Genomic DNA, 13,423 nt, shown 5'->3' with positions numbered 1-13,423 from the left:
CATGCAACGTCATCTCCGGGACCCTGGTGCCTTTGGGACCCTGTGAGCACCGAGTCTTGCCGTTTGCTGTTGGATCGTTGGCCCTGGCTCTTCCTTGCCCAGTAAACGTGCCGTCATGGAAGACGCAGTCAGGCTCGCAGGCAGGGGCTGCCTTGACTAAGAGACAACCCCCAGCGAAGCGAATTAACCCTTGCGGCGGTCTTACCTATGCTGTGCCTCTACCTCCTCCTGTGCCGCGCGCCCATGCTGTGTGAGCAACAGGAAGCAGCAGTCGGTGGTATCGCCTCTGGCGGCGCGCAGAGCACCAGGAACCCGCCTGCAGGCCCTGCCCAGCGTGGCCTGACGCATACGAGTGCGGCTCTGACAGGAACTCTCGCAATCTGCGAGTTTCGCACCCCTCCTCACACACACACACTACTTTTCTGCAGCCAGCCACGTTTTCATCCGGGGCTAGAGTCAGCCTGGAGGTGAGACAGATCTCAGACTTTCCCATCTCTGCAGCTGCTGGAGACAGAGGTGTGAAAACCCTGCTGATCACTAGGATAGAGATAGATACTTCATTGGCCCCGTGAGGGAAATTGCAGAAATATTAAGTCCTGCTGGACATCTCGTGAGTGCAGTGTGAGAGAGAAGGGGTACAGAGGCCCAGGCCCAGGGCAGTGTGAGAGAGAAGGGGTACAGAGGCCCAGAGCCCCAGTGAGTGTGAGAGAGAAGGGGTACAGAGGCCCAGAGCCCCAGTGAGTGTGAGAAAGAAGGGGTACAGAGGCCCAGAGCCCCAGTGAGTGTGAGAGAGAAGGGGTACAGAGGCCCAGCCCCAGTGAGTGTGAGAGAGAAGGGGTACAGAGGCCCAGAGCCCCAGTGAGTGTGAGAAAGAAGGGGTACAGAGGCCCACAGCCCCAGTGAGTGTGTGAGAGAAGGGGTACAGAGGCCCAGAGCCCCAGTGAGTGTGAGAGAGAAGGGGTACAGAGGCCCAGAGCCCCAGTGAGTGTGAGAGAGAAGGGGTACAGAGGCCCAGAGCCCCAGTGAGTGTGAGAGAAAAGGGGTACAGAGGCCCAGCCCCAGGGCAGTGTGAGAGAGAAGGGGTACAGAGGCCCAGGCCCAGGGCAGTGTGAGAGAGAAGGGGTACAGAGGCCCAGAGCCCCAGTGAGTGTGAGAGAGAAGGGGTACAGAGGCCCAGCCCCAGGGCAGTGTGAGAGAGAAGGGGTACAGAGGCCCAGCCCCAGGGCAGTGTGAGAGAGAAGGGGTACAGAGGCCCAGCCCCAGGGCAGTGTGAGAGAGAAGGGGTACAGAGGCCCAGCCCCAGTGAGTGTGAGAGAGAAGGGGTACAGAGGCCCAGAGCCCCAGTGAGTGTGAGAGAGAAGGGGTACAGAGGCCCAGAGCCCCAGTGAGTGTGAGAAAGAAGGGGTACAGAGGCCCACAGCCCCAGTGAGTGTGAGAGAGAAGGGGTACAGAGGCCCAGAGCCCCAGTGAGTGTGAGAGAGAAGGGGTACAGAGGCCCAGAGCCCCAGTGAGTGTGAGAGAGAAGGGGTACAGAGGCCCAGCCCCAGGGCAGTGTGAGAGAGAAGGGGTACAGAGGCCCAGAGCCCCAGGGCAGTGTGAGAGAGAAGGGGTACAGAGGCCCAGAGCCCCAGTGAGTGTGAGAGAGAAGGGGTACAGAGGCCCAGCCCCAGTGAGTGTGAGAGAGAAGGGGTACAGAGGCCCAGAGCCCCAGTGAGTGTGAGAGAGAAGGGGTACAGAGATCTGCTCTGAGCCCTAGAGTGAACAGCCTGGTGTGAAACTTCAGTGCACACAGGAAGCCAAACTGTCAGTGCAGAGCTGTAATGCTGGCAGCCTGACTGCTCTCACACTGCTCTCTGCCATCTGTGCACAGGGCACAGCTCCACACACACACACACGCTGCACCAACCAGTGCACACTCACTGCAAGCCACCATCAACCTCCCAGACAAACTGCTAAGAATGTGATACAAATGCATAAATGTAGAAAAGACACCCTGAACTAGTCTTCTGAGAATCGGCCCACTTCACTTCCCTTTCACACGGGGATCTAAGTGTGGCCCTTGTTCACACAAGGCTTTCTGAGTCTAATACAGACGGAAATGGCAGAGGCTAATGTTGTTGCAGCACCATGCACTCGAACAGCCATCTCACAAGATACTAAACCGCTTTGCTCCACACTGTCATAATGCTCTCAGTGTTGTCTACAGCAGTGCCACAGTGTCCTCAGTGTTGTCTACAGCAGTGCCACAGTGTCCTCAGTGTTGTCTACAGCAGTGCCACAGTGTCCTCAGTGTTGTCTATAGCAGTGCCACAGTGTCCTCAGTGTTGTCTACAGCAGTGCCACAGTGTCCTCAGTGTTGTCTACAGCAGTGCCACAGTGTCCTCAGTGTTGTCTACAGCAGTGCCACAGTGTCCTCAGTGTTGTCTATAGCAGTGCCACAGTGCCACAGTGTTGTCTACAGCAGTGCCACAGTGTCCTCAGTGTTGTCTACAGCAGTGCCACAGTGTCCTCAGTGTTGTCTACAGCAGTGCCACAGTGTCCTCAGTGTTGTCTATAGCAGTGCCACAGTGTCCTCAGTGTTGTCTATAGCAGTGCCACAGTGCCCTCAGTGTTGTCTACAGCAGTGTCACAGTGTCCACAGTGTTGTCTACAGCAGTGCCACAGTGTCCTCAGTGTTGTCTACAGCAGTGCCACAGTGTCCTCAGTGTTGTCTACAGCAGTGCCACAGTGCTCTCAGTGTTGTCTACAGCAGTGCCACAGTGTCCTCAGTGTTGTCTACAGCAGTGCCACAGTGCCCTCAGTGTTGTCTACAGCAGTGCCACAGTGCCTCAGTGTTGTCTACAGCAGTGCCACAGTGTCCTCAGTGTTGTCTACAGCAGTGCCAGTGTCCTCAGTGTTGTCTACAGCAGTGCCACAGTGCTCTCAGTGTTGTCTACAGCAGTGCCACAGTGCCACAGTGTTGTCTACAGCAGTGTCACAGTGCCCTCAGTGTTGTCTACAGCAGTGTCCTCAGTGTTGTCTACAGCAGTGCCACAGTGTCCTCAGTGTTGTCTACAGCAGTGCCACAGTGTCCTCAGTGTTGTCTACAGCAGTGCCACAGTGTCCTCAGTGTTGTCTATAGCAGTGCCACAGTGTCCTCAGTGTTGTCTATAGCAGTGCCACAGTGCCCTCAGTGTTGTCTACAGCAGTGTCACAGTGTCCTCAGTGTTGTCTACAGCAGTGCCACAGTGCCCTCAGTGTTGTCTACAGCAGTGCCACAGTGCCTCAGTGTTGTTTACAGCAGTGCCACAGTGTCCTCAGTGTTGTCTACAGCAGTGCCACAGTGCCTCAGTGTTGTTTACAGCAGTGCTACAGTGTCCTCAGTGTTGTCTACAGCAGTGCCACAGTGTCCTCAGTGTTGTCTACAGCAGTGCCACAGTGCCCTCAGTGTTGTCTACAGCAGTGCCACAGTGTCCTCAGTGTTGTCTACAGCAGTGCCACAGTGCCCTCAGTGTTGTCTACAGCAGTGCCACAGTGCCCTCAGTGTTGTCTACAGCAGTGCCACAGTGCCTCAGTGTTGTCTACAGCAGTGCCACAGTGCCCTCAGTGTTGTCTACAGCAGTGCCACAGTGCCTCAGTGTTGTCTACAGCAGTGCCACAGTGTCCTCAGTGTTGTCTACAGCAGTGCCACAGTGCCCTCAGTGTTGTCTACAGCAGTGCCACAGTGCTCTCAGTGTTGTCTACAGCAGTGCCACAGTGTCCTCAGTGTTGTCTACAGCAGTGCCACAGTGTCCTCAGTGTTGTCTACAGCAGTGCCACAGTGTCCTCAGTGTTGTCTACAGCAGTGCCACAGTGTCCTCAGTGTTGTCTACAGCAGTGCCACAGTGTCCTCAGTGTTGTCTACAGCAGTGCCACAGTGCCCTCAGTGTTGTCTACAGCAGTGCCACAGTGCCCTCAGTGTTGTCTACAGCAGTGCCACAGTGCCTCAGTGTTGTCTACAGCAGTGCCACAGTGTCCTCAGTGTTGTCTACAGCAGTGCCACAGTGCCCTCAGTGTTGTCTACAGCAGTGCCACAGTGCTCTCAGTGTTGTCTACAGCAGTGCCACAGTGTCCTCAGTGTTGTCTACAGCAGTGCCACAGTGTCCTCAGTGTTGTCTACAGCAGTGCCACAGTGTCCTCAGTGTTGTCTACAGCAGTGCCACAGTGTCCTCAGTGTTGTCTACAGCAGTGCCACAGTGTCCTCAGTGTTGTCTACAGCAGTGCCACAGTGTCCTCAGTGTTGTCTACAGCAGTGCCACAGTGCTCTCAGTGTTGTCTACAGCAGTGCCACAGTGTCCTCAGTGTTGTCTACAGCAGTGCCACAGTGTCCTCAGTGTTGTCTACAGCAGTGCCACAGTGCCCTCAGTGTTGTCTACAGCAGTGCCACAGTGCCCTCAGTGTTGTCTACAGCAGTGCCACAGTGTCCTCAGTGTTGTCTACAGCAGTGCCACAGTGTCCTCAGTGTTGTCTACAGCAGTGCCACAGTGCCTCAGTGTTGTCTACAGCAGTGCCACAGTGTCCTCAGTGTTGTCTACAGCAGTGCCACAGTGCCTCAGTGTTGTCTACAGCAGTGCCACAGTGTCCTCAGTGTTGTCTACAGCAGTGCCACAGTGCCCTCAGTGTTGTCTACAGCAGTGCCACAGTGCCTCAGTGTTGTCTACAGCAGTGCCACAGTGTCCTCAGTGTTGTCTACAGCAGTGCCACAGTGCCCTCAGTGTTGTCTACAGCAGTGCCACAGTGCCTCAGTGTTGTCTACAGCAGTGCCACAGTGCCCTCAGTGTTGTCTACAGCAGTGCCACAGTGTCCTCAGTGTTGTCTACAGCAGTGCCACAGTGCCCTAACAACCTCAGATTTGAAGACAGAAGAGATGCTTTTATCATGTGTTCAGCGTGCCAATGGCAGGGGGGTTATGTGAGCTGTGAAAAGAATGGTAAATTAGACTTAAATAACAGAAACCACAGGTCCTAGCAGGGTATATCCAGACACAGCAAGGTAAACATTGCTGATAGTGAAACAGTGGAGCAGTAAAGCAGAGAGGGAGAGTGTTTATCTATTTGGGGTAACCACAGACAGAGGGGGTAGGTGCGGGGCATACCAAGCAGGAGACAGCTCAGTGACAGAAAGGCAAACCGCAGTCTGCTTTTCACCGGCACTCATACTCACTTTACAGCAACGAAGCAATGATGTGTATCAGGACGCTCTGCGGATCCATCTAGTAGGATGTTATCTCCCTTCTGAGAAAAAGAGCATGAGATTTCCTGTTTTTGGACATGGACCTGCACAAGGCCAATCCATAATCACAAAGGTGCCAGGCTAGTAAGACTGCTTGAGTGGACACAAGCGCATCTGGAGCTGGAATAAGAAGGGTCTTCCTGCATCTCTCAATAATGAACAGACTAGATGACTTGAGTCTGAAGCTCTGCGAGTCAGACATTGTGTCTTTACAGTGCTTCACACATATGCTGAAAATGGGGGTGCTAATCTGAAGTTGGGGTGTTTTTATAGTGCTGTACGGGTATATCCATGATGAGAGTGCTAATCAGAAGTTGGGGTGACCCAGTTGGATTGTTTTTACAGTGCTGTACAGGTGTGCCTATTCTGGGGGTGTAAATCTGAGGTTGGGGTGACCCAGTCGTGGGGTCTTTACGTCGCTGTACAGATGTGTCCATGACTGGAGGGTTCATCTCCTGTCAAGCTGGAGGTGAGCCAGGAAGAGTGTCTGTGCCTTGTACATCATTGTCCCGATTTAACTAGATAGCACAGAGGCCATGAAACCAGTGGGAGCCGGGCTGTCAGAACTCTGACATTCAAAGACTTTAGATTTTATCTAAGAAAGTGATCGGAAAATCTCTCTCGCACAGTTTCCTTCCTCTCCCTCCTGTTCAACAACACAGGATGTGGCCACCATCACAGAAAGAAACAAAGTCTCTTCATCCAGGCAGCTGTACTGCTTATTTTTCCCACCAGACTACTCATCTACCTTATCTGTGTCTTTGCAATCTATGTCCTTTCTATCTGTGTAATACGTTTCCGTTTATACAGTACATGTAGAGAGAGAGGCGATATAGGCAGCACCAGCATGTCTGGTATTAGTTCAATATCAAACCGTAGGGAAATAACATCACACATTTAAACAGAGCCAGGCACTGCTGTGATATGTGTTGTTCAATTTGACATCTCTGGATGCAACTATCTGCTAGTGCCATGAGAAACGGTGAGCTGGTTGTCAATAATTATTGCATGTTTTAATCAGTCATAAGGCACGAGGTCCCTAGCTTGTTTGTGTGCAATATCCTTTGTTTCACTCTTTTAGTTTTTGTTTCTGTTGCTAATAGAGCCTACAAAAGCTGCAAAAGTTGCTGCTATCAGATCTCAGGTTCAGAGAGGGTTCCTGTCTTACCGTATGAGAGCAGAAGACAGGTAGTGATTCTGAAAAATCATCAAATTGAGTAGAGAAGTCACCTCCCTGTGCTGATGGCAGCGGGTTTTTAAACCAGCTCAGCACCAAATTTCCTTCCTTTTCCTGTTTCTGCACTCGTAAAAATGCCTGCGTTAGAACAGAACAATTTGCCACTCAACGTGGATAAAACGGACAAGATTCGTATTGTGCAGCAGTCTTGTCAATTTCCGAGCTTTGAAGGCTGCATGAACTTCCCAAGCCTGTTCTCTCTGTCCTATCCTTGTTCCCCAAGACGTGGTGTTAACCCCAGCGTCCCGACCATACTGCTCACTGGACCTCCCTGGAGTTCCCCCTTCATTCAGCTCATTGTGGTGCAAACAGCACACAGAAGATTCTGAATGCTCCTACATAATGGTAGAAGTGTGTCTGAAATGAAGAAACGGCAGGGGCTTCTTTATGCAAAGGGCTGTGGGAGTGTGGAACAAGCCTCCCAGCCTCATGACCAAAGCTGAGATAACAGTTTCCTTCAGGAAACAGCTGTATGAGGTTCAATGAGCTAAATAACTACCAAACCTCACTCTTGCAACTTTTATGTTTTATCAAAATTTGCACTTCACCCTGTTTGCACGTGCGACAGTTTATCAACACAGAGTCGAGGCGGACCTCCTGGGTGGCCTTCTCCGTCTTAAAAGGTGTCAGGCGCCGAGCTCTTGTCAAAGGTGCTGCAGCAGTCTGCTTGTCTGGGTGACCGCCCTCACCCCCCGACTGCTGCTCAGCCCGCAAACTGCCGGTCGAAACTTTCTTTTTTTTGTGTGCCGCTCGCCGCCAGAGGAAGTCTGTTGCAACTGTGCCTCTGGGGCTTTTTGTCTCAGCTGTGCGGGGGCAGCCGAGGCACAACCCGAAAACGCACGCTTCTGAAAGGACGCGGACAGCCGAGTAAGCAGGCAGACGTGCAAGTGAGTAACATCCCTCCCGGTCCTCTCCCCCTGCCCTATCCTCCCCCTCCTCAAGCCCAGTCTCCAGCGCGGCTTCACCGCCCTGACAAGATTGCACAAGCCCTGCGCCGCCCTGCGCCGCCCCTCCTCGCTCTCAGCCTGGGGATGCTCTGCCGTTTCCACATGGCCTGGCAGCACCGGAGCGTCCTGACCTACTTTCGCATCTGAGCCACTTAACCCTCGCCGCACCGACGCCCAGAAACGCCAATAACCACTGAGGCGCACTGGCTGCCCACCAGCACTGAGCCCCCTGTGCGCTGCAAAAGCCCCGCGGAGCGCAGGGACCCCCCGGCAGACCGAGACCCGCGGCCGATATTCAGCGTTGGCAGGGCATACTGCTGAATTCTGCTGGAATGTTAAAAAGGAGCTGCGCACACGCAGGCAAGGCCTGACTAACACCTTGTGACATAAACAGGCTTTGCACACGCCATCTCATCGACATTAGCCCCGGGGAGCGGGCTTTTCAAGAACAGTATTGGACAGGCATGCGCGTGTGTGTACAGGGCACAGCAGGGCTTGTACAGCGTTCCAAATCTCTCTGCTGTGAAGCTGGCCCGTCCTGCTTTCTGCGAGCAGTGTCATCTCTTCCATAAGCTGAGCTGGCAGTGTCCACGCAAGCGGGCGCCTGTCCAAAGAGCACGTCTCAGTAAATCGGATATCTGCTGCTCTTGTTCAACGACTGTCTCTTCCTTGAACACACACCAGCAGCGCTACTAGAGAGGAGGGCCCTGGGAACACACCCGGATGTGTTGACTTGTGTAGCACGCTGTGTGTGTGTGTGGCGCACACAGACACGGCCGTTTTGGACACGGGGCAGGTTGGCAATCCCTGGAGAAAGTCTCGTACCCCTCATTCAAACCCAGATTTTGCAGGACACGGTTTGGGCAGAGACATACCACCAGGAGCTGTCCAACACCTGCCCGTCAGTCCCGACCCTCACTACCGGGAGCGAGAATTTGGAAGTCTTCAACGGCAGATCTTCACAGTGCTGGACCCCATTTGGGAATTCATACTGGGAGTGTGAAGGGAGAGAGTTCTTCAGTATTGCATGAGTGCTGAATTATACATAAAACTAGTCCTACAGCTCTCGTGTGAAATTAATTTGAAATGATATTGGACTTAGACCTTTTTTATGAGCAGGTGCCAAACAAGCACAATGGGATTGAAGTTACACACGACATTTTACCAGCCGCTTGTTCTTGAACATATAAACAGTTCCAGATGAGCTCTACTAGCAAAGGGAACTGGAGAAAATATATGCCACAAACTCAGACCTGAAGCAAAGCATAAATGACATGTAACAGAAAGCACAAACTTCTCCTCAACGCCCATTTCTCCCTTTTTATTGGAGAGAAGCAGAAGTGGCTTCAGTTTAAACTGAAGGGAGAAAGAGGAACCAAAGAGAAGGAGAAGCAATTTGCCGTTTTTTTTCAGAGGAACAGATAAAGACTCATCACATTAAAAAGATGCAGATTCATTCCGACCTCACACAGCCACCGTTTCTATTTACAACAGCGCACCCTGGTGGCCGGCTTGGAAAGAGCCCCTAAGAACAAGACCAGCCATCAGAAATTCCACTGCTCAATTTCACTTTTCAATAAAGAAACAAAAACCAGGCCCCCCCTTTTGCTATTTACATATAATGTGATGAAAAACACAATCCATGTTTGTTTTTTTGCATTAATATAGTTTAATTTTTAAATTTGTTGCGTTTCATTTTATCACAGGAAGACGTGAAGACAAACAGAAAATATATTTTTAATGAGAGCACGCGGTGCATTAACGCCTCCTTATTAATTGCTTAATTTATCATTAACACAATCATTCTGAGCTAGGGGCTGTCGAAAGTCATTGACCATACGTGTGCACCATTAGGGCTGTACTCGTACAACAGCAACCTGAGCTCCTGCTTTTCTTCTACAGTACCAAAACAAATGACACGGGGAAGCTGAAAACCGTCATCCGGGTGTCAGGATGTTTTCATGTGCTGTGTAAAGCGTTCTTTCCACTCATTTTAAAAAACCGGAACTGCAAACTACCTCCGTGCTGTCCAGGTGTAACCACCCGGGAAGGGCACAGTCAGCTCTTGCTGGTGACTGCTCTCACTCTGCCCGCGCCTTCAGTGCCCGCCGCTGAGCAAGCACTCGCTGGAGGAGCGGGTGTAGCTCTCACCGACAGCGCCTAGCACAGACACCAGGGGGCGCTGCTGGGGCACAGCAGACTGAGGATACCCTGTCCAGCCCCACACCACGGAGACATCCAGGAAAACAAATCTCTGTCTTTTCTTTACAGTTTGGAGCTTGCTATTTCACAAAAGTGCAGTAAACTGAGCCGGGCAGACGATGCATTCTGAGTAAGGACCAGCAAGTTCTTAACAAAAAGCTTGAAGGCTGACATTTGGAAAAGTATGGGGCTTCATTCACAGCCTCACACACACATGCTCCACAGTGTTAAACCAGTACCCTGCAAAGCAGGTGAACTGAACACCCCACAGAAAAGCAGCATGTGAGAGCTGCAGAAACAGCTGCTCACTAGGAATGCCATATCCCCTAAACTCACTTCAGCTACCAAAGAGGGCAACAAGGAAACCCCCTCTGCGTAGTGCTGTGCAAACGACAGCTTGCAACAGTTCCAAAAGCGCCAGAGGAAACTAGATATTAGTGATGCCCAAATGATTGTCAGTATTTTTATTTAAAGCCATCGTCTTCATTTCTAGGGGAATCACTGAGGAGGATGACCTTGGGAAAAACCGTCCTTCTTCGACCAGCTGAAACACAGATTGGTCTTGACGGGGCTCAGGCGAAGCTGGCCCAATAAAGCCGCATTCGGAGAGCCCCGAGGTGCTCAGTGGAGCTGGTTTAATAGGAGTACAGCTGGGCAGTCCCGCCAACGCCCCGCCTGCAGCGGACTGGGAGCAGGGCACGACCGCCGGCTCAGTGGGGGCTCTTCTGGAGCGCGGAGGCCAGCCAGTCCTCCCGGACGAGCTTCAGCGAGCGCAGGGCGTCCACCAGCTGGCCGCGGGCGTCGCCGATGAAGTTGTTGGACAGGAAGGCGGGCAGCCCCCCCACCCCATCACGCAGGGTGAACAGCGGCACCCTCACCAGCCCCATCACCTCCAGAGACACAAACACAGCACAGGGGTCAGTACAGGGAGAGAGAGAGAGCCCGTGACCATGACCGTCTTCCTTTCGTCAAGCTCAACGGAACACTTCGACAGGGGTTCAGAAAACCCGCACTCATCCTGCCGGACACGACGGGGGTGGAGGCTGGGTCTGTGTCCATTGTCAGTGTGAACATCACACAGTCGAAACCCAGCCCAGAGGCACGGCCGGTGTATGAAGACATCCGACTGTATATTCAGCGTGTACAGTGCGACATCGTCAACGCAGGTTAAATACAACTAAGAGACACTGCACCTTACTGGGCGTAGCGGAGCTCGTTCGGGCGCGGTGACGTCATCGCCCTCCCTGCGCGCAGCAGGGCCCTCAGCCGCCTGGGCTGGGGGGGGTCTCCTTTAGCTCGCTCGGCCGGCTCCCCGGTGCGTTACGCGGGGGTCCCGGGCTCGCGCCCCAGGTGTGGCGGGGTGGAGCGGCGGAGGGCACGAGCCCGCGCGGAACCGCGACGGTCACATGTGCACCAGACAGGTTCCTCAGACTGTGTTCACTGAGCCCTCAGTGTGTAAGGACATTGCCAGCAGCCATATCACCCTGCAACTCACACCTGGCAGCCCACTGAAGCTCAGCAGGTGTGAGCCTGGTCAGTACCTGGATGGGAGACCTCCTGGGGAAAACTAAGGTTGCTGCTGGAAGAGGTGTTAGTGGGGCCAGCAGGGGGCGCTCACCCTGCGGTCCATGTGGGTCCTGATGCCCCAGTATAGTGACGGGGACACTATACTGTAAACAGGCGCCGTCCTTCGGATGAGACGTAAAACCGAGGTCCTGACTCTCTGTGGTCATTAAAAATCCCAGGACTATGGCTGCCGTCGCATCATCCAGGTGGGGCTGCACATTGGTGGGGGTGGAGGGGATCCCCATTACCTGTACAGCGCTTTGAGTGGAGTGTCCAGAAAAGCGCTATATAAGTGTAAGCAACTATTATTATTATTATTATTATTATTATTATTATTATTATTCAGGCCCCAGCGTGTGCAGCGTGACACATCGCTGATGCGGTTTAAGTACCACCAGGAGAGACTGAACTTCAGGGGGCGCTGGGCGGGTGGCGTGTCCCTACCTCCAGGCCGTGGTCCTTGGCGGACGGAGCTCCCCTCTCAACGGCCCGCAGCTCCTCCAGGCTCAGCCGCTTGGTGTAGAAGTGGGTGATGAGCTTCTGGGTCTCGTGGGCGTGAGAGGAGTGGTGGTGTTCCTCGGCCACGCCCACCGCGCTGCCCAGCTCCTCCGCCAGCTCCCGGCACAGCCCCTCCTCCAGCGACTCCGAGGCCGGGGTCACAAACCCGCCCGGGAAGCCCAGGCGGCCGTCGAAACGCATCTGCATCTGCAGGGGTGAGGGGAGGGGGGAGAGAGAGAGAGAGAGACAGGGGTGAGGGGAGGGGAGAGAGAGAGAGAGAGACAGGGGTGAGGGGAGGGGAGAGAGAGAGACAGACAGACACAGGGGCGAGGGGGGAGAGGAGAGAGAGAGAGAAATGGGGGTGAAAGTGAGGAAACCCAACACTTAGACCCCACCTCACTTATTCCATCCATTTTCTAACCATATTAGCCAATTCAGGGTTGCGGGGAGTCAGAGGCTATCGAGGTGCAAGGTGGGGTACACCCTGGACAGGACGCCAGTCCACAGGACAGAGACACAGACACACACACACACCAGGCTCAGTTTTCCCAGAAAGAAGCCCATTAACCCGCCAGCTCGTCTTTAGCACGTCTCTGGGCTGTAGGGGGAAACGGGAGCCGCCTCGCATTTTTCAGCAACAGTGTGGAACGGCTGCGCAGCCTTCTGCTCAACAAACAAGATGCTGAAGGGTTATGGGCCGAGCTTGGCGGGAGCTAGACAGAAGCGTAGTCCATGTACGAGGGCGAAAAAACTGCTCTCTGTCCCACCGGAGGCCGTAATTATCTGAACCCGCTCTGATCATCAGGGGGCGGATTCTGATGAGCCGCGTACAAGAAAATGTCGACAGACTTTGCAGTACTAGGGCTAGAAATAAGCACATTTTTTTGTTGTTGTTGAAATAAACACATCTACTCCGAAGCCCTCTTCTTTTCATACGTCAGCAAGACGGCCCTCCGGGTCCCTCTGTAACGGCGGCAGCAGGTTTGTATAAAACAGGATTATGAACCGACGGGTGTAAATAGACATAAGAGAGGCGTACATGCTACGCCATGCCTAGATGCAAAAGAATACACTCCACCAAAAATACAGGACAAACAAAGACAGCGCGTAATTCAGGACATTTATGGTGCAGTATTTACTCCAGCTGCCTTACAGTGCCTCAAGCAGTAGTAATATAACTTTGAGCCACGCAGGGGGCTTCAGGGCTGAAGCAATACTTGTAGTGTAAATAAACTGCTACACCACTAACACGCATGTGCTCAGCGCATATAAACACCATGGTAAGCAGACTCACCAGGATTGCGTATCTAATAGCAAATCTTCCGAAAAGTTTCTCGTCTGAAGGAGCATAGAGCATAACATGGCAAGCGTGTTTGTAGTTCGCGTATCCTAAGGCGTCTTTCCGGGAAACAGGGTGGCCTTCCATAGCTGCAGAAATCACCTGTTTCTTTCAGAAGCAATAAAAATAATCCTGAAAAAATTGGCGTCAATCGCCAATTGCCATAGCGGAAGCAAACGGTAATCAAGCTGGCCAATCCTCTTCTTGCCCCGCCTCGCCTCGTGGGCACCGCCCAATCACCGGCCTAACCCGGAGCTCACGGCTCCTCCCCGCCAGCCAATGAGAGCAGGAGGAAGACTGCAGTGGGGCGGGATGTAGGCTAGGTGCAGCCAATTGGAGGTAGCAAGGGAACCATTTAAACTTAAATCTCAACTGCAACGTGAA

General features: G+C 53.1%; 2 protein-coding genes across 2 annotated transcripts in view; both read right to left on the bottom strand.

Annotated features, from left to right (window-relative positions):
• Positions 1-312, bottom strand: part of arhgap4b (Rho GTPase activating protein 4b) — a 33,440-nt gene extending 33,128 nt beyond the window's left edge. Inside the window, exon 1 of the mRNA XM_069183329.1 lies at positions 206-312. The gene's annotated coding sequence lies outside the window, so the exon portion shown is untranslated. The remainder of the gene's footprint in view (positions 1-205) is intronic.
• Positions 313-9,083: 8,771 nt separating this feature from the next.
• LOC138224971 (U8 snoRNA-decapping enzyme) lies at positions 9,084-13,211 on the bottom strand. Its single transcript, XM_069183324.1, has 3 exons — positions 12,995-13,211; positions 11,647-11,907; positions 9,084-10,526 (listed from the first exon to the last, which is right to left on the bottom strand). The coding sequence occupies exons 1-3, from the start codon at positions 13,124-13,126 to the stop codon at positions 10,347-10,349; spliced, it is 573 nt and encodes a 190-aa protein (XP_069039425.1). The 5' UTR covers positions 13,127-13,211; the 3' UTR covers positions 9,084-10,346.
• Between the last annotated feature and the right edge of the window lie 212 nt (positions 13,212-13,423).

The sequence above is a fragment of the Lepisosteus oculatus genome, chromosome 2 (assembly GCF_040954835.1).
Source record: "Lepisosteus oculatus isolate fLepOcu1 chromosome 2, fLepOcu1.hap2, whole genome shotgun sequence".
Classification (NCBI taxonomy): domain Eukaryota; kingdom Metazoa; phylum Chordata; class Actinopteri; order Semionotiformes; family Lepisosteidae; genus Lepisosteus; species Lepisosteus oculatus.
Note: the sequence above shows the minus strand (reverse complement) of the source record. Positions and strands in the feature narration are given on the sequence as shown.